At 31.6% G+C, this 24,831-nt stretch overlaps 4 protein-coding genes across 13 annotated transcripts; 2 read left to right on the top strand and 2 right to left on the bottom strand.

Moving 5' to 3' along the window:
* Window positions 1-11: 11 nt before the first annotated feature.
* Window positions 12-1,272, bottom strand: LOC105787926 (chlorophyll a-b binding protein 4, chloroplastic). The gene is made up of 3 exons (XM_012614532.2): window positions 930-1,272; window positions 424-839; window positions 12-331 (listed from the first exon to the last, which is right to left on the bottom strand). Exons 1-3 carry the CDS (start codon window positions 1,133-1,135, stop codon window positions 195-197), a joined length of 759 nt encoding a protein of 252 aa, XP_012469986.1. The 5' UTR covers window positions 1,136-1,272; the 3' UTR covers window positions 12-194.
* A 1,319-nt stretch (window positions 1,273-2,591) lies between these two features.
* LOC105787900 (uncharacterized) lies at window positions 2,592-9,060 on the bottom strand. Of its 10 annotated transcripts, none has more exons than XM_052633585.1 (8): window positions 8,708-9,060; window positions 8,324-8,399; window positions 8,011-8,081; window positions 7,571-7,827; window positions 5,615-5,836; window positions 4,790-5,028; window positions 3,845-3,993; window positions 2,592-3,066 (listed from the first exon to the last, which is right to left on the bottom strand). In XM_052633585.1, the coding sequence occupies exons 5-8, from the start codon at window positions 5,791-5,793 to the stop codon at window positions 2,854-2,856; spliced, it is 780 nt and encodes a 259-aa protein (XP_052489545.1). In that variant the 5' UTR covers window positions 5,794-5,836; window positions 7,571-7,827; window positions 8,011-8,081; window positions 8,324-8,399; window positions 8,708-9,060; the 3' UTR covers window positions 2,592-2,853. The 10 variants fall into 10 exon arrangements, 9 of the variants coding, with proteins under 9 accessions (XP_052489545.1, XP_052489544.1, XP_052489542.1 ...); XM_052633584.1 differs by having other exon boundaries at window positions 8,011-8,077; XR_008197887.1 differs by having other exon boundaries at window positions 2,592-2,706; window positions 2,800-3,066; window positions 8,011-9,060.
* Window positions 9,061-14,226: 5,166 nt separating this feature from the next.
* On the top strand, window positions 14,227-15,111 carry LOC105787940 (hypothetical protein). Its single transcript, XM_012614553.2, has 3 exons — window positions 14,227-14,573; window positions 14,677-14,735; window positions 14,821-15,111. Exons 1-3 carry the CDS (start codon window positions 14,492-14,494, stop codon window positions 14,941-14,943), a joined length of 264 nt encoding a protein of 87 aa, XP_012470007.1. The 5' UTR covers window positions 14,227-14,491; the 3' UTR covers window positions 14,944-15,111.
* A 5,941-nt stretch (window positions 15,112-21,052) lies between these two features.
* On the top strand, window positions 21,053-22,511 carry LOC128042607 (protein ALP1-like). The gene is made up of 3 exons (XM_052634049.1): window positions 21,053-21,570; window positions 21,667-21,892; window positions 21,984-22,511. Exons 1-3 carry the CDS (start codon window positions 21,316-21,318, stop codon window positions 22,436-22,438), a joined length of 936 nt encoding a protein of 311 aa, XP_052490009.1. The 5' UTR covers window positions 21,053-21,315; the 3' UTR covers window positions 22,439-22,511.
* Window positions 22,512-24,831: the final 2,320 nt, after the last annotated feature.

Raw genomic sequence — 24,831 nt, 5'->3', positions numbered from 1 at the left:
CTCTGAGATGCTTATTTTGTTGTTTATAAGCAATAATGATAATATAGTTATATATATAGATGCAATCTGAAGTTCCACTGTACATTAGAAGTTCCTTGTTTTACATTGAATATGCTTTCAAAAAGCATTCACTCAAAGCTTTACAAAATATAGGAACATTGAGCTACATCTCCTCCAAACTTCAAACCCATTTATTAGTAACCTCTGATTGTGTTGATGATGGTGTTGTGCCATGGATCTGATAGATGCTGCAACAGGTTCTCAAATGGCCCCTTCCCAGTCACATTGTGTTGAACTACAAACCCCAAGAATGCCAACATTGCCAATCTCCCTGCACATTCAAACGCCACAAAATTAAGCCACATTCTTTACATGAACATCATACGTGTGTGTGTGTGTGTATGTGTGTGTGTGTATGCATACCATTGGCAAGCTCCTTTTCCTTGGCTTCAAGTGTCGGGGCAAAGTTGAGGGGGTTGAAAATGCTACCAGGGTAACCACACTCATGAGGGGGCAAGCTGTATTGCTTGAAGATAGGGTCCTGGTTCACACAACCAGGGTTCTTGATGTCTTGCCACCTTCTGATCTCCACATAGTGGAACAAAATGAACTCGATAACGAACAGGGTCGAGGACGATGCGAAGTATTCGGCTTTACCGGCATCGTACCATTGAGGAGCATTGATTATCCCAATCTTAGTGAAAACTTCCGGCAGAAGCATCCCTGCAACACCCAACATAGCCCAACGTCCATTCACAAGCTCAGCTTGTACATACCATCTTAAGTTCTCAGGGTCCTCAGCCAATCCAAGAGGATCAAAGCCATTATCACCTGGAAGACTGCAAAAATTCTTTACACCTTTAGTTCATAAAATCATATGTTACAATTCAAAAATTTCCGGATTCGGTTCAGGTTTGAAATACCAATACCTGCCATTGAGGTAAGCTGGTGAAGGAAGACCAGGTAACCACTCCCCTTTCTTTGCTTCAACTTTGAATGAGCTAGTCGATGTAGAAGCCACTGGTTTAAATGAAACGTCTCGGTTTAACTTACCGGAAGAACCAGTAAGGAACCGTGTTTTCGATGCACATGGCCGGAAAACAGCGGCAGAGGCTTGCGTCGTGACGGTGGCCATGATTTTTTTCCGGAAGTGTAATAGTAGTGTACAAGGTTAAAGTGACTGTGGTATGTTTTTAATGCATGGCTTAAATTAAGCTTTGTATTTCAATTTCATGAGGGGGATTCAAGTGGTTGTCATTAGACGGTGAATACCGATGGTTGGTTTGTTTGATGCTGTTGATCCAACGGTTGATGTGAATTTAAGGCTTATCACATTATCTAGACGCCATATCCACAAATCTCTTTCTTTATTGTTGTTGGCCGAGAAAAGATCACATGGGACCCATTTTAGTTTTGGATAGCAAGATTTTTTTCTGCCACGTGGGACCTTTTTTGTCCAATAGCTGCATGACATGTGGCTTTCAGATCACATCTTAGCAACATCATTTTTTCATGACGAAAATTCAATTGAACTTACGTATCCAGATTTTTTTTAGATATGTAATTTTGTGGATTCAAATTTTAGAATTTCTTTTTTGGCACAAAAATTTTGGAAATTTTTATAATATTTTAATTTTAGTATTTTACTTAATGTAGAAAATAGATTACAACTGGTTTGTGGATGTTTTCAATTGGATATCAATTATCCGAATTCATTTTTTTAAAAATAATCAATGTATAAAAATAATACAACGGCTAAATTGATAAAAAAGATTTTATATTGATATTAAAGTGATAATTTAGTTATAACATGGGAGCCAAATGAGTTAATCAATCTTTTCTTTTAAATGAAAGTAAACAATGAGGGTAATGGAAAATAAAGACCAAACCGATAATAAGATTGTATAAGCATTAAAGTGATAATTTAACTATGGTACAACGGTCAAAAATATTAAACCTTTTAGAACTTTTTAAATGCAAATTTAAGAAACATCATTTTGAAAACTACACTTCCTTTTGTGTTTATGGTATATAAACTCTATATTTTTTTGGTAAATCATATTCAAGATCATTAAATTATTTGAAAGTTTTCATTTGAGTTAATAAATTATTCAAAATAATTTATTTAAGTCACTAACTTTTTTTTAAAAAAGAGTCCGACTAACAAGCCCTAAACAATGGCTTGACAATCAATACAGTGAATCAATATCCATTGACAAATAAATAAACATACCTTAGGTCTAATGGCCAATGTCAACAATCGGAAAAGAAAACTATTTGAATTTTGATTTATAGATTTATGATGTTTAAATTTGTTTCATTAAAAAAATATTGAAATCTAAAAGAAAAAACAAATGAGAATTTTCTATTGATGTTTAAAATTTTTTTTTGAACTTTTAGGTTCTTAAACTAGAAGGGAGTGTCAAAGAATATTTTTAAGATTTCCTTTATATTTAAAAATAATATATTGAATACAAATATTAAAAATATACAGATAACACGATATCTTTTTGTACCATGTCATTTTCCCCACATCATCCGTAGATCATAGATATTTTTGGATCATCAACTCAAATATAGAACCAAGAAGAGGCAGAAATCGTAACAATTGATTGTGAAAGACGATTCCCTTACATGCTGTCACAGTCCAATTTATTCATTTTCAACTGGAAACAACATTTCTTTCAATGCCATTCACTGCCATGGCTGATGATGAACATAGGCGTTAATTGATAAAATTCCAGTTTCCAAGCAATGAAATATTTTGATTAAACTTATACAGCTTTCGTTCGGATTTACCTCATTAATCATGATAATCTTGAGAAAAATCATGCAGACCTGCAAACTGCTTCACTATTGCAGAGCAACAGCTGCTGCCTCCAATTCTTCATTTGTCAGGAACCTGCTTGAGGGACAGAATTCAGCTTCCGTGCAAGTTCTAATTGCTTCCAATTGGATAGGCCTTAACGAAAACTGGGTTTCAGTTGCCTCCACGGTTTTATCCATAAAAGTTGACCTCGGCATGTAATCCTTCATACGGCATATGAAGTCCAAATGGCTCCTTGCCTAAAGAGAAAACAGATGGCATGATCATTAGTATCCAAAATGGCACACTCAATGTTGTAAATATCAAACATATTTGTTTAGTGTTCGCGTTCAAATGAAATAAAAAAATCGGATAGAAGTTGAGAGATTGTGGGAATAAGATGGAAAAGGAAGTTTTTAACAACCTAATTATGAATCAATAGTGAGAAATAATAGGAGAAAACTCCATGAGGTGGATATGAACTCAACCCACTAAAAAAAAAAATCTTAAGAAGAGAGACTATATTGGCGTGAAACTAACTCATCTGATGCTCTTGTTTATCCAAAACGGTAGCAAATGCAATGTTCATATTGAAACATATGGCAAATCATTAAGCATATGGGAAATTAATACAACCAAGAGAAAGAAGACACCATATAATTTTATTAAGCTATGTTACTTGGACTCGGGTGTGAGTGTCAGATAAAGGTATTGTGTAAACAAGTACTTCTAAGTTTTCTCATATATTTGCAGGGTCATATCCTCAAACCCATGTCTAGAAATGTGTTGAACACCGGTGTCTTTTATGGGTACTTCAAGAAAAATGAGGAGTCGAGGCAACCAAGAAAATCTTGTGATAGAGAAAAAGAAAAAGTTACTTTGAAGAACCCTTTTTCAACAATACAATTATGATAGAGGCATAGAGCTAGACTAAGCCTAGGTATGAAGGAAAATCTAGTGAACTATCTTTTTCGACAAAGCTTGTATGAAATAAATGAATAAACAAGCAAACAAGAGATTGATGTATTGCTAGCTTACCGATCGATATGCAGGAGCTCGTTTAGGATGCTTTAGGTAAGACATGTTCTGGACATTGAAGTCCCATAAAAATGAAGTGTGGTGGATCCACCTATTCTTGGTAATGGATTGAGCATTTCCACCGAACTTGTGGTTACCGAATACATAATCTAAAACAAGACATCCCAAAGTTTACTGTTAAAGAATGCAAACTTCCTCATAAAATGTTTTACGATAGTGATTCCATGATCAGTCGTAAAACAAGACAAGTCATTTGTCATGAGACATATGCAGAATTGATTCCAAATTTCAGAGAAATTAGTTTGTATTTCACAACTGAAAACACCATTGTACCCTTCTAAGTAGTTGACAATTTAGCTCAGTTTTTTTAATTCCGTTCTTTCTCTTTCAAAAATGAAAATGCAGCCATTCATAGTAAGTTGGACAACAAAAGCACTTCTTTCATTTTCTAATGTAATTCAAAGGAAGAAACTGAAGTGTAAGAATTTCTACATGCAAAGAAAATACTACCAAGCCCATCAGCCAGAACATACCAAATGCAAGAGTATCAACTCAAACAGATTTAAACAACATGGAACTTCCGCAATATCCGTGCAATAAGAGTAAAAAGTTAAAAGATGGCAAAAATAAAGTTCAACACATTCCACTCATCCATTCCAAGATTAATACATGACAAGAACTGGTTCTGATCTTTGGTTTAAGTAGCATGGATATATTCTCCAGTGAAAGGCTACTCGGGTATAAATTTTCTGTGTAGAACCTTCAACCAAAATTTGGTAATCACCATTGGATGATATATAAACAAACTGAAATGGTGAAGAGCATATGTTGAATCTAGAATTTTGCTTCCAGATTACGTAGCCAAGAACAATTTATCAGAGGCATAAAAAATATAAATAGATATAAATAGAGCAATTTATCTGATAAAGCCATCATCTAATTTACCATTTTCACGAAGATGGAAATCACCAATTCCTTGAAAGACTTTGCTGTATAATGAGCTGCTCCAAGACATGATTGGTCGAGGATATGGTTGTAAGTTAGGAACTGCTTCTTTATTGCATATGAAAGTGACAAATACCGTCCCGTGGTCAACAATAACAGTACCTCCCCCAGTAAACCTTCTTATGACAGGAACCTGATCGTCTAAGACGGATTCAATTTCAAGAAGTTCAGCAGGTTTCCTATGCAGAATATTTATGTAGCCTTATGAATCACATATGTCCAATATAAGCAGACAATATCGCAGCCCAAGAGAGAGCGTGAGGTCACAAAACTTTGAGAAGCCATTTATATTTTAACAAATATATACTCTTCTTGAACCTATCAAATTAAAAGAGAAGGCTGATAGGGTAACAGCTAAAGCCAACTGCCATCCAAGTGCCATTAACTCAATTCAACTTTGAGAATAGCTAGTTGCTTACCTTTGTATTAGAATATATATATAAAGTAATAAAGGATTTACCATCCAAGTGACATAACTTATAGCTAGAAACTCGAGCTAATGCCAAATTTCTACAATCAACCAGGGTTGATGGATACTCCTAAATGAGATATACATTTCAATTGAAATCTTCATTGATGTTCAAAGCTGGAAAGCTAGCTTCCTAGTTAACATCTAACACAAGTGGAGCTAATGACTAATGGCCATTCAACAAAATACAGCTAAGTTGACTGAATATTAACATATTAAAGAGCACAAATTCAAAAAGGAAAGAAGGCAAATGAAGGTTAACAGAAAGATGAACACAAAATAATGAAATATCTTACCCTGACACACCCATTACAATGGTAGGATCATTAGTTCCATCATTGACCATGCACCAATTCTCCGATGAAGTTCGAAGTAGTTGTTCCTCTATATGAAGTTGCTGCAAAATGGGCAAACCTTTGAATCTCATAAGATTCATCAATGGAAGGCCAATGTTTTTGGTCTGAGGGATAAGCATTTTAGAATCAGAACCTGAATTCCAGGTCGGGTTTTCTTTTCCCCTGTAAGAAACAGACACAACAAAGGATGCCCGTGATTCCCTGTTTCACCCAACAGGATAAACAACGTGTTCTTTAAAGAACAAAAGTGGGAAATTTTACATGAATGAAGAAAATGGGATTAATTGTTCCTAACCAGAAATTTGGGTCAGAATTATCATCTTTGAAAATCCAAATGTGCTAATCAGTTAAAGGACAATAACAAGAACATTAGAACTGTTATAATGTGTTGAAAGTGAATTCGAAATGCTAGACGCGAAAATCAAAATTAGAGTCACCACTAATCAATTTTAGGCTACGTACGGTTAGCCACTTATGAATCTACTCGTTTTAGAATTAGATTAAGGAAAATCCTAAAAGAATGCACTCGGTCTACATTACCAGATTTAAGTTCAGGAACATGGTTATGTGTAGGGAAGAATTAGCACCCCTACAACGCCTGCCCTAAGACAGTATCACCTTATCTTATAACATTTTTGTTAGGGCTTCTAAGTTTTTATCCAAATCTTTCTAAATTAGTGACTCCATTTTAACTTAGCCATTTTTACAACGAATTTACAGAATATACATGCTAATACACATGTCATAAATCATTATTCATAAAACAAAAAATCATATATCATATACATATAAAATTACTCATGAAATTACACATAAAAATATATACAAATTTATCAGTGAAAATATACATAAAAATATCCATAAAAATACATATGACAATATACAAACAATGTTATAAAATAATAAATAAGAATAAACACAAGGTATGCATAAATGTATAAAAAATTACATAGAGATATACATAAAATAATATTAACCTCAAGACATTCATAAATAAAATATAAATTATCATGCTTATCATTCTAAAAAAATTTACTATCATCATCATATATATATCATGCATTACATAGATAAGAGTCATACATACCATATATAATTTCAATACATCATGCTTATTTCAATAAACCATACTTATTGTACATATTAATCATACAAACCACATATGTCAAAGAAAATGACATTACCAAGATAATTAAAATATGAAATCTTAGAATTAGTGACAATGTGGGAAATAGAGGGATTTAACAGGCACTTACGCAATTTCAAAATTTTAAGAGTTCAAAGAAACTGAGAGATATAAAAATGATATTTTAAAAGGCAAAGAAAAATAGAAAATAAATAATTTTAAAGTTTAATTGAATTGAAAACGCAGGAGATTAGGATCTCCATTTTAAAAAATAAAATAAAATAAAACATGGGAAAGTTCATACACAACTATAAAAATTTCTCTAAAAAACGAAAGGTTTTTTATTCTCTGTTTCCCTTTTCTGTAAAACCATGTTCCATCGCCGGAGAACCCAAAATACTTCAATTTTCAACAACGAAATCCTTATTGTGGCTGGATACTAGTGAAATTTCTCTGATTTAAAGAGTCCATATAAAAAACTGTCATCAATTCAAATCATGCAATTTCAAACTGAGCTAAATATGCTAAAGCATTAATAACACAAGATCGGACACCATATAGATCATATTTTACCTATTTGAAAATAAATCATAACTTAAATCAAGGACAAAATTATCGGTATTGAAAAATTAGCACCAAAGACCCAATTATAAGCATCCAAAACAACGAGGGACTTGGCATGCGATTATCCCAAAATAAACAAATGCACAATTCTTTTCTCTTTACCCGTAATAATAAAACAAATATATTAAACAGGAAATAGCAGTTACCTGAAGCAGGGTCGGGAGGCTACAACTGTCGGTGCAACAAGCTGCTGCTGTGATCGACAGGATGTGGTGACAAGCTGGGAAGTGGCGGAACGATGGCAGGCGAGCTAGGCAGGGCGGCCTGGAGCAGGAGCGTGAGAAGGCAGTGGCGGTCTGGAGCAGGTGCAGCGGCGGGACGATGGCCGGCTGGCTGTGGTGACGAGCTGAGAGCGGCAGCACACAAATGAGCAAGGCGGTGCAGCTGGGTGGTGGAGCAAGGGCTGAGCGGCGCAGGAGCGAGGCGGGGAAAAAGGAAGAAAAGAGAAACAAGGCGAAAATTTGAAGTTAGATGACCTTCGGTTTTGAGGTTTTTTTTGGTAAATTACATCAACAGTAACTCAACTTTAATCTTAACGACAAAAAGCCACTCAACTTTCAAAAAATATCAAATCAGTACTACTAACCATTTTTCTGTTGGCATTTAACCGACTCCTTGTTGGCATTTAACTGGCCAGTTGGACGGTTTGCTGCCTAGCTAGACAGTAGAAGAAGAGAAAAAAAAAATTACCCTAAAAATTCATTAAGAGAAATTTAAAAAACTTCCATTAACCCAAAAATTAAAACCCATAAAATCATCATTAACCCATAAATTTCTTTTCATCTCTATTCTACAATAATAATAATAACCCATTAAATCATTAACCCAAAAATTAAAATTCTTCATATTCTTGTCTCTGATTTCATCTCTTCTTCATATAGAAAAGAAAAACCCATAACCTGTAAGAGCACAAATTAACAGGGAATGATCCTCCTCTCAATCAGTGTCCAAATATCATCTTCTTCATTGATTAACCTGAAAAAAAAAAAGAAAAAGAAAACCCAAATTTTTCTCAGAAAAGCTTAGAACTTTTGGATCCAAGTACTTAAGGTTGAAATGAGATTAGTTCAAATCCGACCAAAGTTTTGTGTGGGAATTGATGAATAGAAGGCCAGAACTTGAGATAGTTATAGAACAAACTTAGAAATTGGAGCTATTTTCTTTTTTGAATAAAGAACATAAGATTAAAAAAAAAAACAAGAAATCCCCCCAAAAAATTAAAATTTCATCTCCTTCATCAATTAACATAAAAGATAAAAAAAAAAAAAAAGCTAAATCTTTACTCAAAAAAACTCATCATTCGAATATATTGTTTTTGTCAAATCTTCCATGACCATAATGAGTCGAGTTTTCATTTCTCCTTCAAGCTCTTTCTAGAATAGGTTTTATTCAGATGAAGAAAATATGCCATTTGAAAACTAATTTCTAATCAAATCGGAATCCAAATCCAGAAAACTCCAATCTCAGAAAAGAAATAATCGAAATTGGCGTGTGAAGCATATTCGATTGGAAGCTCTTCTTCACCAGGTTAAGCGACTGGAAGTTGGGAGGGGTGAATTAAACGATGAAGAAGTAAAAGTTTGGATCTCCGATGATTTTTATTGTTTCGGCATCTCCATTTCTTCTCTTCGTCTTCTTCTCATCTTCTTCTTTTACTGTTTTGTTTGGTTATTAAATTGGGTTTTCACTGTTACAAGTTAACTAGCCCAAGCTCGTTTTTGTTTTAACATTCAAGCCCAATCTTGGTCAATATTTTAAATGAACTTAAATTTTTTTGTCTAAGCTCATTTTTTGTGCCTAATAATTTAACCCAAACCCTCTCAAATTTATTCTACGACTTCATCACAATCACTTTCATCTATGTTTGCTTTAGAAGTGAAAGCCATATAGTTACTTAGTTGTTCCTCGATAAAGTCTGATTCAATGTTTGAATTTTCATCACTCCGAGTGACATAAAGAGATTTCTTCTTCATAGTGTTTGCACACTTGGCCAAATCCATGGCATTCGTGGCACTGGATTCCTTCCTTTTTGCCTTTGTTTGTTTCCTCATTGATAGTGACTCATTCAGATTTCCCTTGTTGTGAGATCTTGAACTAGTTAAACATTTGACTTCGTTTTAATTTAAATTTGTATGTCTTGTTAAATTTTTGAGTGAGCAAGATAATATGTTCTTGTAAAACTTCTATGGTAGTGCCTGACTCAGTGGGCACAACCTTTGCCACTTATAAGTTAATATTCTTCTCTCGGGTTGTTTTCCTCCTTACTTCATCAAAATTGATCTTAAAGGTTTGAAGAGATTCAATCAATTCATCAATACACATGGTATTAATGTCTTTGGCTTCCTCAATGGCAATAGTCTTGATGTTGAATCTATTAGGCAATGATCAAAGAACTTTCTTTACCAATTTAGCATTAGAATACTCATCTCCAAAAGCAAAGGCCTAATTAGACAGGTCACATAATTTGGCATAAAATTCTCCTATTGTTTCATTCTATCGCATTCTCATATTCTCAAATTTAGTAGTAAGCATTTGAAGTTTTGATCTCTTTATAGTATTTATACATTTGTATGTTGTTTGGAGAATATCTTAAGTTTCTTGCACTTTTGCATTTGGAGATACGTTTGAATTCAAACTAACACTTTCTAGCCTCTCTTCTTTAGTGGTCTATTGTGCCTCAAGTTTTGGCGGCTTAATACTTTGACTCTTCAGTAAACAGATGTTCCCATCCATTCACAACAGATCTCCAGACATGCTCATCAGTACCTTACATGAAGGCAGTCATCTTACCTTTCCAATAAGCATAATTAGCACTACCAACGTAGGGGGTGTGACACTAATGCACTTTCCATTTCTAATAAATATGAATACCAATTGTTGAGTCTAAATTAATATTTGAAGGTAGAATCGAGTAGTGCCAAAAGTAGTGGTAAGATTAGTTCCAATTGCTTCAGGCACAAGTAATGAGAAGTGAAAAAGAAAATAAACAAGACAAGAAATATTTACACAATTCAATTTTCCCACACCTACGGGAACTTGCCTTGAGAAAATATTCACTCTCTTAGCACATTGTACAAAAGTGTTTCCAAACTCTTAACGCTCACCAGTTACACTTGATTACTACAGAATAATGCACTAAAAGAATCATTGAACAATTTAAAGTGCTCTTAATCAGTACAATACCTATACAAGTTCTCAAATCTATTTCTAAGTAAAATTTGGATATCAAGGATGAGCTAACAAGTATCTCAATCAACTAAGAAAATCCCAACTCAAACATATTTGTTGCCAAAGTTTGTCAATCCAAACACAACACTTTTTCTATGTAGCTAGTGTTACTATTAGTGGACATTAGTTCAAGCACTTAAAAAAAATATATCAACAATTTCTTATTGAAATGACAATCATATCATAACCATTTCTCATTAATCAATTCAATACACAATAAGCATATACTTATATTGTATTCAAAATAAATCACATCATAAACATGTCAAACATATAACATCACAATTTCCAAATGTTGACTCATATAAATAATTATACAAATCTCATTACAAATATATCATACCAATTCAATACACATTCTTAATTTATTTATTATTGAAACATTGACTTAAAACTATAATTATCTATATCCACATCCTTCTTTTTATAACAAATTTCATCAATTCTTTAGTTTTTATCAAACGTTTCAACCTTTTTCCATCTTTGGCTACATATTCTAAGATATGGCACCATTTTATATATTTATTAAACAGGTAAGTAAAAATTCAAATGAGCACTTACAATTCTCTTGAGCTTAACAAAATTAAACCAGTTATTCCTTCAATCTAAGGCTTTGTCTTTTCCTTTGCTATTCATGAAAACATAATAAATAATATGCTCAAAATATCCAAATCATAATTGTTGAGGGCAGAAACGTTCCTGGACCGCAGCGACAATTTTCAAGAGTGGGAGATGCTGATAGGGTGAGCGAGTGAACACGAAACATTCCCAAGATGATCTGTGAGATGATGATGGTGATGTTTGAGATGATCTTAGTGAGATGGTGGTTCCCCACGGAGTAAAAGACAAACATTCGAGATGATCTTTAAGTTATCTAGGTTGTTGCTATGAATGTGTTGTCTAGGTTGTTGGATGTTGCAATTAAGAGGGGGATCTTTAAGCTTTATCGAAACGCTAAAAAATTAAGATGACTCACCTTCCTTTGGATGATGATTTACTGACTTTTTCTAAGGGTTCTTTGGATTCAGTAGTTGGGGTTAGGTGTGTTTTGGATCAGTTTTACAAGATGTCGGGCCTTCAGTTAAAATTTTCTAAGAGTGAAACCTTTGCTTTGGTATATCTAGGGAGGAGCTTGAGGGTAGTATCACAGGTTTCAAAATAAGGGAGTTGCCTGTGAGGTACTTGGGAGAAAATTGAGTATGAGGGACTGTACTCCTTTGTTAGAGAAGATATTAACAAGAATAAATAGCTAGAGTGCTAAGATGCTTAACTATGCAGGGAGAATGCAACTTATTCAGTCTGTTCTCTTTCAAGTTCAAAACTATTGGTGTAGACGATTTATTTTGCCGAAAGTTGTTCTTTAGAAAATTAATCAAATGTGTAGGAGGTACTTCGGGAAAGGTACGGACGATACTGTTGCACTAGCTAGGGTATGCTGGTTCCAGATGCACATTCCTAACCATTCATTGATTGCTTGGATGGCTCTTTTAGATAGATTACCAACCAAGCAAAGACTTGCTTCTAGAGGACTTAACATTAACAGTTCTTGTAGTTTTTGCAGAAGGGAAGTTGAAAGAGGAGATCATTTGTTCTTTGGATGTGGATATGCGAAAATGTATGGAAGGGTGTTCTCAATATCTGTCATATTCATAGAGAGGCCATGAGTTGGAGTCAGGAGATTCAGTGGGTAATTTCTCGTCTTAAGGGGCAATCTTTGCTTACTTTTTATTTTGAAATTAACATGGAATGCATTCATTTATCTGATATGGATAGAGAGGAATTGAAGGCATTTTAAAGGAGCTTGGGTTACAGAAACTGAGATTTTGAAGTCCGTCAAGGACGTTGTACGGATTAGGCTATGGAGGAAGAATATTAATACTCTTGATACTGTGAATATTCAATTGTGCAGGGACCGGGGGATCATATGTCAGTGCTACAGGGTTGAATGTTTGTAATTGATACATTGTTTGTTAGTAGCAGTCTTACTGCATCTTGGATAATAAAGAAATTTTATCTGCTTGGTGGTTCCAAGTAAAATGGCCTTCAATATCAACAAGCATTGGCAATCCTCAAACTTGGAATAAGAGAAAAGAAAAAGAAATGTTGTCATGTGGAAGACTAAGGATTTCTGAAATTTAATGTGGATGGTTCAGTGAATTATAGTTAGAAGATAGTTGGGATCGGAGGCCTGCTTTGTAATGTGAAGGGCGAGGCATTTTAAAGTCTTCTACAGCTTCCTGTTGCAAAAGAGGCTATTGAAATATTCTTGGCATCAAGATGGTTAATCTTATACTAGAGTCAGATAGTGAGAATGTGATCAATTGGGTCTCACGACAAGATTATGTTCCAAGGCAGTATAAAAATGCATATGCTGCCATTTTGGTTTAATTCCCTTCGATAAAAATTGGATACTAAAGACTATTCTTAAGGGATCTAGATGGACTTGCAAAATCTGGACAGCATAGAGCTAATCCATTAGTTTGGGTGAGTGAAGACAATGGGGATTGATTGAGCTTGAACAAGGAGTCAAATATTGAGGGATACTAGTTTGCTTTACATGTGTGTAGGCTTAATTTGGATCTTCAGTAACTTTTTAGGTGTTGGGGTACATGTTGAGTTTATGTTGGTGTCTTTGGTTAGGTCTTAGGTTTATGTTTAGTGCAAGTTCTTAGTTGATATTGATATGGTACATGGAATCTCATGACATATTATTTTTTGATAATCATATATTATTTTTTTTAAAAAATTACTCTACTTATTTTTTTATTCAAAATTTTAAATTTTATTGAACTAAATCATTTTGTTGTTGAAACTTTGAGAGTATTTCTTACCTTTTTCTTCTTCATGATATTAAGTTATTAAGCTTTAATGATTATGCTGGTTCAATTCATGGAATAAAGTTTTCATAAGTATTTTCTCCTCAAAAAGAAAAATTCTTTGCATAAATTTAATATAAAATTATTATAACACGAAAATTTAATTTTAATCTCTAATAATTCATCATACTTTAGAAATATATTAATAATTATTTTTGAATTAATATTTATATATTTATAATTAAATTTAAATAAAATAATATAATTATCACTAATTAATAATAATAATAACCTAACAAATCAACCTAAATTTAAAGAAACAACACTTTAGAAAGGCCAAATGATTAAATACTAATGATAATGTCCACCATATAGACCTTTAAATGTTGTCTGCCACAACATCATTCTTTGGTCACCTTCTACTTTTACATTGTGCTCCATCTTTTCAAAACTTTTATGGATTCAATATAATTTCCATCAATTAATTATAAATAAATGTTAAATTTTTAAATTTAATATCTTAAACCTTAAATTTTAAATTTAAAATCTTGGAGAGTTATTAATATTTATTTATAATAATTAAATTTAATATTTAATTAAGTTTAAATAAAATTATTAATAATTATCTATAATTTTTATATTTTCCACAATGTATCATATCATATTATTATTTATTAAAGGTATATAAGACTTACACAGATTTCATCTTCATATTTCACAATTCATAAAGGCTATTTCTCTCAATCATATTATCAGATTTAAACTCTTACTACAATGTGGTTTCTGAAAGGTTGATAAACGAGTGGGTTCTAAAAGCATTCATGAAACTGGAAACGAGTTGACTTTGGAATATGGTTTAATTATTACCTGCTTCCATTATCATCATCACCATCATCATAAATGTCTAGAAAAGTCTATGATGTAAAAGTATATATTACGTGTGATGCTTTTTTATATGTACACAAAGCTGAAGTTTGTTGACAAGAAAAGACTGTTATAGCTAGCTAAGAAAGCAAGTCAGCCATGGAAAGAACTCTCTTTCACCTATTCCTTGTTTTGTTAGGGTTTTCTCATATTATAAGCTTGAATGCAGTCTCGGTTACAAGTAAATCGTCTATAAATCATACCCTTTTATCTCTTCTCTTTATTATTGTTATAAATTAATCATCTTCCCCATGCCCTAATATGTTCATGTTTTTGCTTTGAAGGAATCGAAAGCTTGGTGCATGGACCTCAAGTTCATCATGTTCCAGAGAATCCTCACCCGGTATAAACAAAACCAGTTTAAAAGGCTTGAATCTTGTGAATCAAACCTTTGATGGGTTATCATCGTTTTTTTTGTTTTTTCATAGGTAATTGCAGAGAAAAGTTCAAAGGAAGGAAGGGTTTTTATGGAGTTGAATGATTATCCAGGTTCAGGAGCTAATAATCGTCACACTCCAAGGCCACAATTTGGCAGATGTGCCGATTGTTGAGTGTAGATGTATGTTTTCTCATAGTATAATCCTTTAAAAACAATGCTTTTGGTCCATAATCTCTCATTTTATTGCTTCTTAAATTTGTTTCTTTGTTTCTTGTCTGTTTTCAGAGTTGGGAAGTAAGTTTCTGGCAATAGCATGAATGTTTAGATACTTTAAAACCAATTGATAATCCTCCATATTATAGTTTTTTTGAGATGGACTATTAACTGCAAATCACCAATTAATCTGACTTTAAAAAAAATGATAATTGGTCGTTTGATTTTGGTGCTGCAAAATCTGTTCATTTCTTCTGCTTTGATTGTTCAATGTGTTGGATCAATTTCTAAACATTTTCTTTCCATTCGAACCGTCGTACACCATACTTTTGTACTTTTTGATACCAAGGATCATAATGGAAAGGAATGAAAATGAGGGATGAGGTCGGTTCATTAGTGTGAGACGGAGAGTCATGAAAGGAAGAGGAGAGAGAAAGAGGTCGAAGAATGAAAATGATGGAATTGATTCTATTTCTTCCTTTCCAAAAAGAGATTAGCTTCTCATCCATGAGCTTTGATATGTTAATACGACGGTCACATAATCCTATAACCATTGTATAAACTTAAACACGAACGAAAGAGGTGCATCAATTTTATCATCTTTATTCTTCTACCTTCTTTAATCTCCTCTCTCTTCTTGACTCTCTGGTTCAGATAGATTATCTGACTAACACTACTCATATTTAAATAAACAATTCTTGGTAAGATAATGATGTAAACAAGTGAAGTGGAGCAATGGTGGTAGCCAACCCAAATTTGTTCAACCTTTACCGTAAAAAGTGCTTGTGATTACACTTAATCTGGTAAAAGAAAAGAGCACATTGGAGTAAAATACTGAAAAATCCATCATATTTTTATTTAAATGTTGATTAGAAAGGAACTTTGTAGGTGAACCACTCACAAAACCCTAGTAAATATCCATCTCTAAGCCAGATTTTAAATGTGCTTTGTAGTGGAGCCAAGTGGAGTATGATGTGTTAAGCATTCACTTTCTTAATTACCATTTCTTTTCCTTCGTTTGTGCCATTTTTGGTACAAAAGAGGCTGATTTTCTCTTCTTTGATGCCATATGTGTTTAAATTCAATTTTATAAAAAAATTAAAAAATCCTTGTAAAAGTGGAAACCCAAAAAAATTCAAATCCGAAACAAACCCAAAGCCAAATTTAGTAATCAAAATAAAATAATTAAATATTTTTTAAAAATTATAATAGAATTATTTGTTTGTTTATTTGAAATAGTAATTTTAGAACACAAACAGAAAACCTCTATGATATTAGTATCTAATTTTTTAGTTCTTTTCCATTTTAATCGCATAATTTTATAGCTTCTAATCATGGAACATAAATTTATATTAGACCATTTAATTCCTAATTTAGATGATTTGGAACTAAAATATTTATATGTTTCTTATTCCAACTATTAATAAAATAATTAGAGAGATTATAAAACCAAAACTACATTAAGGGAAAAAAATAGGGTGTAAACTCTTATTAGTCGAGATAAATACTTTTTTAGTTAATAAAACTTAGATCTAAAATTTTACACTTCAAACATATAATTTATGTCATCAAATATGGATACATATAACATGTATTTTAGAATTTAAATAATAATGATTATTTCAAAATTTCATATTCTTTAATAATAAATTAATAAGTTATATTGAAATGTAAAATAATCCGAATGCAAAACAACCCGAACCTGTTTGGTGTGGGCCCAAGGTCCCATTATGTGGGTGCCTCATGGCTTTTGGCCCTTTAGTCGTGTGTTTTAATAGCAAAAATTCTCTCATCGCAAACATAAATATTTAATATTTATTAAAAATTTTATATTTTTTGTTAGAAAATTTGATATTGGCACGTACCAAAATTTTTATTGCTTTTGTTAAAAATTTTGGTATTAATTAAACGTTTAATATTTTAGTATACTTTTAGAGTGTACCGTAAAACTGCTCGCTCTAATATATACGAGTATTGGGATAGTATGTTTAGTCGGCTTTAAAAAAAGTTTTGGAGTGTGCCACAAATGTCAAAAAGAAAAGAGAGAAAGCTGAAAAAAGGACAGCTTTAACTGTAGTTTTGGTCAGTTCTTCCATTGAGATTTATCTGATGTTCATTTGAGTTTTTTTTTTCATTCATCAATTAATCAAATTCAATTGACTAATTAATTTAATTTAATTTTACCCGAAATTTATACGCAATATTTTTTTAGGTTTAGTTTTATACCAATAGAACCCATAAAAAGACTCCAACTCAAAAGAAGCTGAAGTTGGAAAAAGCTGATGAGATTTGAGCCTAGTAATACTCCAACCTAAAAATGATGACTTGAATTCCCTGAACTCACCCATTTTCTTAATCATTACTACTAAAAGGTGATTTGGTACCGAAAGTTGTAAACCATGAGCCAAAGTGGTAAGTACCTCTTTAACATTCACAGCATGTTTGGTTTGATGTATTGGTAATACGCGTGTAATCCATTACCTTCCTAATCGGTGAAAACCACCGATTTCTATTCCCCTCTTTTGCCCAGATTAGCTACCGATTCAGCATCACCTCCCTGATTTACCCTCCCCCGATCCCCTCTGTTTCTCTTCTGTTCCTTCATCCGATTTCCTTCCTTGTTTCTTTGCTTTTCTTTTCTGCCGATTTGCTCCCAGTCCATTACGCCTCTTTTCTGCCGATTTGCTCCCTCCGTTTCTTTTCTTTTCTTTTTCTCTCTGCCACTCTTTCGATTGCCTTCTCAACCAGTCGACCTTTTTCTTTTCTTGTTCTCTCTATCACTCTTTCGATTGCTCTCAGTTGGTGGGTCTCCAGGTTACTGCAACTGAATGGTAAAGGTTTCGAATCACTGTAATGAGTTTCAACTCTCTTTTTTCTTTTCTTTTCTTTTCTAACTCTCTTTTTCTCTCTGTAATTAGTTTCAATGGCTGCCTTGTAGTGTCTTTAGCTTTTTCCTGCATGTTAGCAGATTCGAATCACTGCCTTGTTAGTGCAGTGACTTCTTCATCGATTATTGCACTGTTAACCTAATCGGTTTCCCCTTTTCCGATTACAGGTTGTTCTTCATATATCTCTGCCCCGATCAAGTCGATCTGAGTTAGTTTCCCCGATTGCATGTTTCTATTGCTGTTTATTTTCTATTGATGTTTATTTCCCTTTGAGTCATCATATATCATTGAAGTAAAAGAGATGTTTATCTTCATCTGTTGTGCATGTATATGATTGAAATATAGATTTGTTATCTCGGTCTCTATTATCATTGATTCCGTTTATTATGTTATTCATCATTTAGCACAGGAAGATACAGTGCTGGGATTAATTTCATCGATTTTTGCTTATGTTTGATTAAATCTTGTAAATATGATAAATAATGGGAAAGAAATAGGCGATTAGACTTTAATGGCATTTTAGCATATATGGTTTTTGGTGTAGGGAGGGGTAGATATACATGCATTGCATGCATGGTCTCAAAAGTAGTGGACAAAATGGATCTAATCTTTGATCCCTTAGCTTAGATGTCAAAATTTGTTGGCTTCAGTTTAAAGTTTTATTTATATTGTATCATTTTGCATAAAATAAAAGCTAAATCTTAGCAGTTTTGGCCATTGCCATTTAGATTTATATATCTTAGCAGTTTTGGATTTATATATTTTAATGTAACAGGCCTTGTATTGTTTTAAGATGTGTGTGACCATGGTTTTCTATTCAAAGTCAGCCTGTTTGACTGGAAATATTAGATTGCTTGCTTCATATTTGAAGAATTTATAGGCGATTTCGATTTTGTTGGTTTGTTCTGGAAATTGTTTTGATAGTCTGCTGGACAATGTTATTGATTTGTATTGATTTGTTAGTGACTAGAAGATGAAACTGAAATTGTTGCATTTGTTTTGATATTGTTCTTGATTTGTTCGAAATTGTTTTGATTGTCTCTGGAAATTGTTATGATTGTCTGCTGGAAATTGTTTTGATTGTCTCTTGAAATTGAATTTGTTTATGTTAGTCAAGAGAATATGAAAACAATTTACTTGATTTGTTCTTGATTTGTTAGTCAAGAGAATATGAAAATGGATATGCTAGTGACGAAAACGAGTTACTTGCGTGACATGTTCATTATTTGTGTTCTTAGATACATGAGATACACGCGATTAAACCGTTTGGTTGATAATTCACTATTAATAATAATTGATAGTAAATTTATATAAGTGAATTAAGATAATAATAAATTTAGATCTTAAAATAAAAATTGGATTTTTCTTATTTGCTAAAATGGAGATTAAATCAAAACATGTGATTGATGATATGTTTTCATTTACACCAATTAAAATCGGTCGAATTTCGGTGCTAAAAATTTATAAACTGATTATAAACTGCTTGTGTCGAACATCGATGAGTTAATTTCGATTTAAACTTATTACTATTTGAATTCAACTCAAGTATATTACATTTATCTTCGAGAATGTTGAAGTTTTACTAAAAGAATTATAAAGGTCCTTTCTAATATGAAATATGAGTAAATTGGTTGTTTTGGTAAATTTCTTTGAACAGTTTTTAAAAAGTACAAAAGAAGAACTATATTTCCATATGAAAATAAAATATTTGAAGTCCATTAACATATACTAGTAAAGTTGTAATTTATTAGTACGTTAATGTCGGATATTTTGTTTAAGATTTTCAAATAATCGAAAGAATATTATAAATTTGAAATTAAATGGGATCATAATCCGCATTTAATTCTATATAAATAAGATGTGATTGATATAATTCAACTATGAATATTGAATGCCAGTGAATGAAAATCAACAAAATAGATAGGGCCTTTTATGTTTATAATGGATTCCATATTATACAAATTTGTCTCTTTGGTTTTCCTAATGTCACATTATCTTTAATATTTAAGTTTATATTTTATTAATCATAAATAATAATCAAAGTTATTTTGAGAGTGGAAGTTAAAATTCTAATATAATAGATAAAATGATATATTATTTATAGCTAATGGGATCTTGTAACTCGGAAAATCAAATTCAAAAAAAATTAAACATTCCTTGATAAAATATATATTTTAAAATAAGTTGTATTCTATAATATTTTTGCTAAATTATATAAATAAGCACTCGATTATTAATAAATTTTTAGTTGATTCATTTGATTTTAAATAATTACATCAATAATTAAAATAAGGACTTTAATATTTCATTAAAATAAGGACTAATCAATAATTAAAATAAGGACTTTAATATTTTATTAAAATAAGGACTAATCAATAATTAAATTAAGGACTTTAATATTTTATTAAAATAAAGACTAATCAATACTTAAAATAAGGACTTGAATATTTTATTAAAAATCAAGAAATTTAATATTTTAATAAAGAAATTTAAATTTAAAATGTTATAAAAGTTTTAAAACAAGAGAAAGAAGATTATTAAAGAAAATCCTCATTCTTATAAAAATAAATAATGTTGCTTAGAAAATATTTTCACATTTGAACCTACCATGTGAAGAAAATCTAATTAAACTTGGGTCTCCAAATTCATATTTATTGAACCATTTTTAATAATTAAAATAAGGAAAATTATATATAAATTTGTTTTCAAAGTGGTCAATAATGTGAAATCATAAAATGGAGTCGTATGTATGATTTTTCAATTAACATTATTATTAAATAAAGTACTAAAACAAACCCAAACCTTGTTGCTTAACAAAATATTTTTCTCAATCATACCACAAAATTTGTTGCTTTACAAAATAAACAAGTTTTGATACCTTAATTACTATAGTTAATATAAGGGAGGGCAAGCAGGATCTAGCTTCCTTGAATAAAATAGATTTATTGCAGTATTAAACCTTCTAATTATTTAGTAATACAATTTAATCCTTTTAGGATTTTTTTGTTAAAAAATTTGGCCAACCAAAATCTCTAACTTTGTTGCAACGATATCATTTAGTAGATAATTTTTTGCTTCGTGTGTTCTAAATTTGTATTGTTTATTTTATTTGATAATGTGTAATTGCAACTTCAATTCATTGATAGTGTGTTCTAATTTTAATATGTTGCGAAGAATGGCTCGTCTGCCTTTAATTGCACAAAGTGTGAGGCGTAAAAGAATTGGTCTTGCATTGACAATATGGTTGGAAATCTGTAGAATTGCGTTGTTCTTATTTAGAATGGGTGCCAGCCTTAGCCTACAGACTTATAGACCAAGGATTAGGTCCTATACCTTAGATTTTTATGCAAAACGGGATTATGTGAAGAGGCTTGTATATGCTAGTGACGAGACTTGTATTGAACAAGTTAGGATGAATAGAACTGCCTTTTTTAAACTGTGAGATGTTAGAATCGATAGGGGGATTGAAGTCGTCAAGGTTCATGCTTGTTGATGAGCAAGTAGCAATGTTTTTACATATCATCTCCCATCACCTGAAAAATCGAGTTATCAAGCATCACTTTAGAAGGTCCGGGAAAACTGTTAGCAGAGCATTTCATAGTGTTTTAAATGCTGTCATACGCTTACAAGATGTCTTATTTAAAAAGCCGGAGCCAATTACAGCCGATTCTTCTGACACAAGGTGGAAATGGTTTAAGGTATTAGACTGAGTTTTATATATAGCTTGTACAACATTTAGTTGACTTAGATTTAAATTAGTATTCTAACTCAAGGTTTTATATCATGTGATATAGAATTGCTTAGGTGCTCTTGATGGAACCCACATCAAGATTAGGGTGCCAACAGTTGATAAACCTAGATATCGAACCCGAAAAGGTGACATAGCAACAAATATGCTAGGTGTTTGTACACCTGAGATGCAATTTGTTTATGTTCTTCCTGGTTGGGAAGGTTCAGTTGCCGATGGACGGGTGCTTCGAGATGCCATTAGTAGAAGACATGGACTAAAAGTTCCTCATGGTAAAGTGTATAGTTAGAGGAATTTGAATTATTCATTAAGATCAAACTTTGTGTGCTGAATTAATCATTTATTAAAAAATTTATTTTATAGGTTGTTATTATCTAGTTGATGCTGGATACACAAATTGTGAGGGATTTCTTGCACCATTTAGAGGACAGCGATATCATCTGAACGAGTGGCGTCAGGGTTATCAGCCAAGTTCTCCGCAAGAGTTTTTTAATATGAAACATGTCGCAGCACGTAATGTCATTGAAAGATGCTTTGGCTTATTAAAACTTAGATGGGGAATACTTAGGAGTCCATCGTTTTATCCTGTAAGGGTGCACAATAGAATTATTATTGCATGTTGTTTGCTCCATAATTTTATTCGAACCCATATGAGTATTGATCCCATTGAAGCGGAGGTGGGAGAAGGATTACCTACTAATGTGGTGGATGACGATGAACAGAATATCACAAATATTCATCCATCGGATGCTTGGACTACTTGGAGGATGGAACTAGCCAACCAAATGTTCGATGAATGGCAAGCATCTAGAAATTAGTTAGGTTTAGGGACAAATTGAGTTACAATTAATTTGTTGATGTTATTTTATGTATCTAGTTTATGAAACTTTGGTGGTGTTTGAATAAAATTTTGTATTGTACTAAACTTTGTTGAATTATAATTTAATTATCTTTTCATTCAAAGATTTGTTATTTCATTAAATTTAGTATTGAGCTTTTGATTCATGATATTGAACTAACGATATAATATTATAAACTGTTCACCTTTTGATTCATGATATTAAAAACAGTAAATAATGTTAATTTGTTTTTTTTTTCTTAAGATAATTATCTCAGGTGTTCCACAATCACATGCTTCTTTTCAAGCTTCTCGAGGAAGCAAAAGAAAATGGATTCCAGAAGAAGATGCAGCCTTGGTTTCTTGCATGGTGGATTTGCACAATGTAGGAACATTTAATACTGATACCGGGTTCAAGGCCGGTTATTTGAACGAGCTAGAAAAAATGCTAGAAAAGACCTTACCAAGAGCAATGTTGAAGGTGAAGCCAAATATTGAATCTCGGATTAGGTGCCTAAAAAGGGAATGGTCAGTCGTCTACGACATGCTTAATGGCCAAAACAATAGCGGTTTTGGTTGGGACGAGCATAGGCACTTCGTTGTTCTTGAAGATGCGATTTAGAATCCTATGTAAAGGTAAAATGTATTTCAAGTATTTATTTTTTTTACAAAACTTATAACTAATATGATTTCCTCATTTTTTAGAGTCACAAAAAGCCTCTCGGTTCGACATCGTTCTTTCCCTTACTACAACCAGCTTACTGCCATATACGCAAGAGATCGGGCGACTGGGAAAGACGCTCAAACAGCTGCTGATGTTCTTGAAGAAATACATGCTGAGGATGAACGTACTACAGATATGAATGAAGAGAGAAACACATTCTATGACTGCGAAGCTGACGTCTCTTTAGACGACATGGATGTTTCTGGTACGGATCCGCGAGGAGATAGAGACCAAGGGGGTTCCTCATCTTCAAACAAGAGAAAGAAGAAATCTGATGCTCGTGATAATGTGTATTCTTCATTTGATGAGGCTGCCACTTTGTTGGGGGAAAAAATCCAGGCCGTTGGCGATCAAATCAGTAGGAGTATTGCCTCCGAGGTGGTAGTTCAGCAGAAGTCAGAAGAACATCAAAAGATGGAAGAGAAAGCTTCAAATTTATATTCAGCCTTATGGTCAATTGAAGGTTTAACCGACGATCAGCGGTATGATGCTTTGAGTAAAATTCCCGATCATCCAACTCAAATGATCGTTTTCTTTAGTTTACCTTCATTTGCTGATTGGAATGGGTAAGAAGATTTCTTTCTCACCATTAAATATCAATGTTCAAACTTTTGATGTTGTAAAACTATATAACATATGGATTATGATGTACAATTTCATTTTCATCTAACCTTTTCTTAATATAAGTTAATTATGTTTATGCGAATATAATTTTCAAGTTATATATTGATTTTAGTAAATTCATATAAGAACATTTTATTATTAAGAATTTTATGAAATTATATATCACTATTAAATTATATTTAATATTAATTATTTTAAATTGTATAAATTCATATAAAAAATTTATTATCAAGAATTTTATGAAATTTAATATTAATTATTAAATTATATGTAATAATTATTATTTTAAATTATACAAATTCATAAAATATAATTTATTAGTTACGATTATTTTAAATTTTATTAAATCATATATTTTAATTAAAATATATTTAATATTAATTATTTCAAATTTTCATTTATAGTATCATATATTATGATTTGAGTAAATTCATATAAGAATATTAATTATTAAGAATTTTATTAAATTATATATTTTAATTATAATATATTTAATAATAATTATGTTAATTTATATTTTACAAGATCATATATTATGATTTGAGTAAATTCATATAAGAATATTAATTATTAAGAATTTTATTAAATTATATATTTTAATTATAATATATTTAATAATAATTATGTTTAAATATGATTAAATTATTTATTATTGATATTAATAATCTTATTAAAATTTAAATAACAATAACAATAATAATTTACCAAAACAAATTTCTGCTAATTATTAAGAATTTTATTAAATTATATATTTTAATTAAAATATATTTAATAATAATTATGTTTAAATATGATTAAATTATTTATTATTGATAATAATAATCTTATTAAAACTTAAGTAACAATAACAATAATCATTTACCAAAACAAATTTATGCTAAGGGTATTCTAGTCATTTTAGTTTTTTCCATTATGCTATTACACCTCTATTCCATTCAACCAAACACAAGATTACTATTACGCCTCTATTCCATTACATTCAACCAAACAGTTGATTTGCTATTACACCTCTATTCCATTACACC

This window comes from Gossypium raimondii, chromosome 7 (assembly GCF_025698545.1).
Source record: "Gossypium raimondii isolate GPD5lz chromosome 7, ASM2569854v1, whole genome shotgun sequence".
Taxonomy (NCBI): domain Eukaryota; kingdom Viridiplantae; phylum Streptophyta; class Magnoliopsida; order Malvales; family Malvaceae; genus Gossypium; species Gossypium raimondii.
This window is presented reverse-complemented; position numbering and strand designations above follow the sequence as displayed.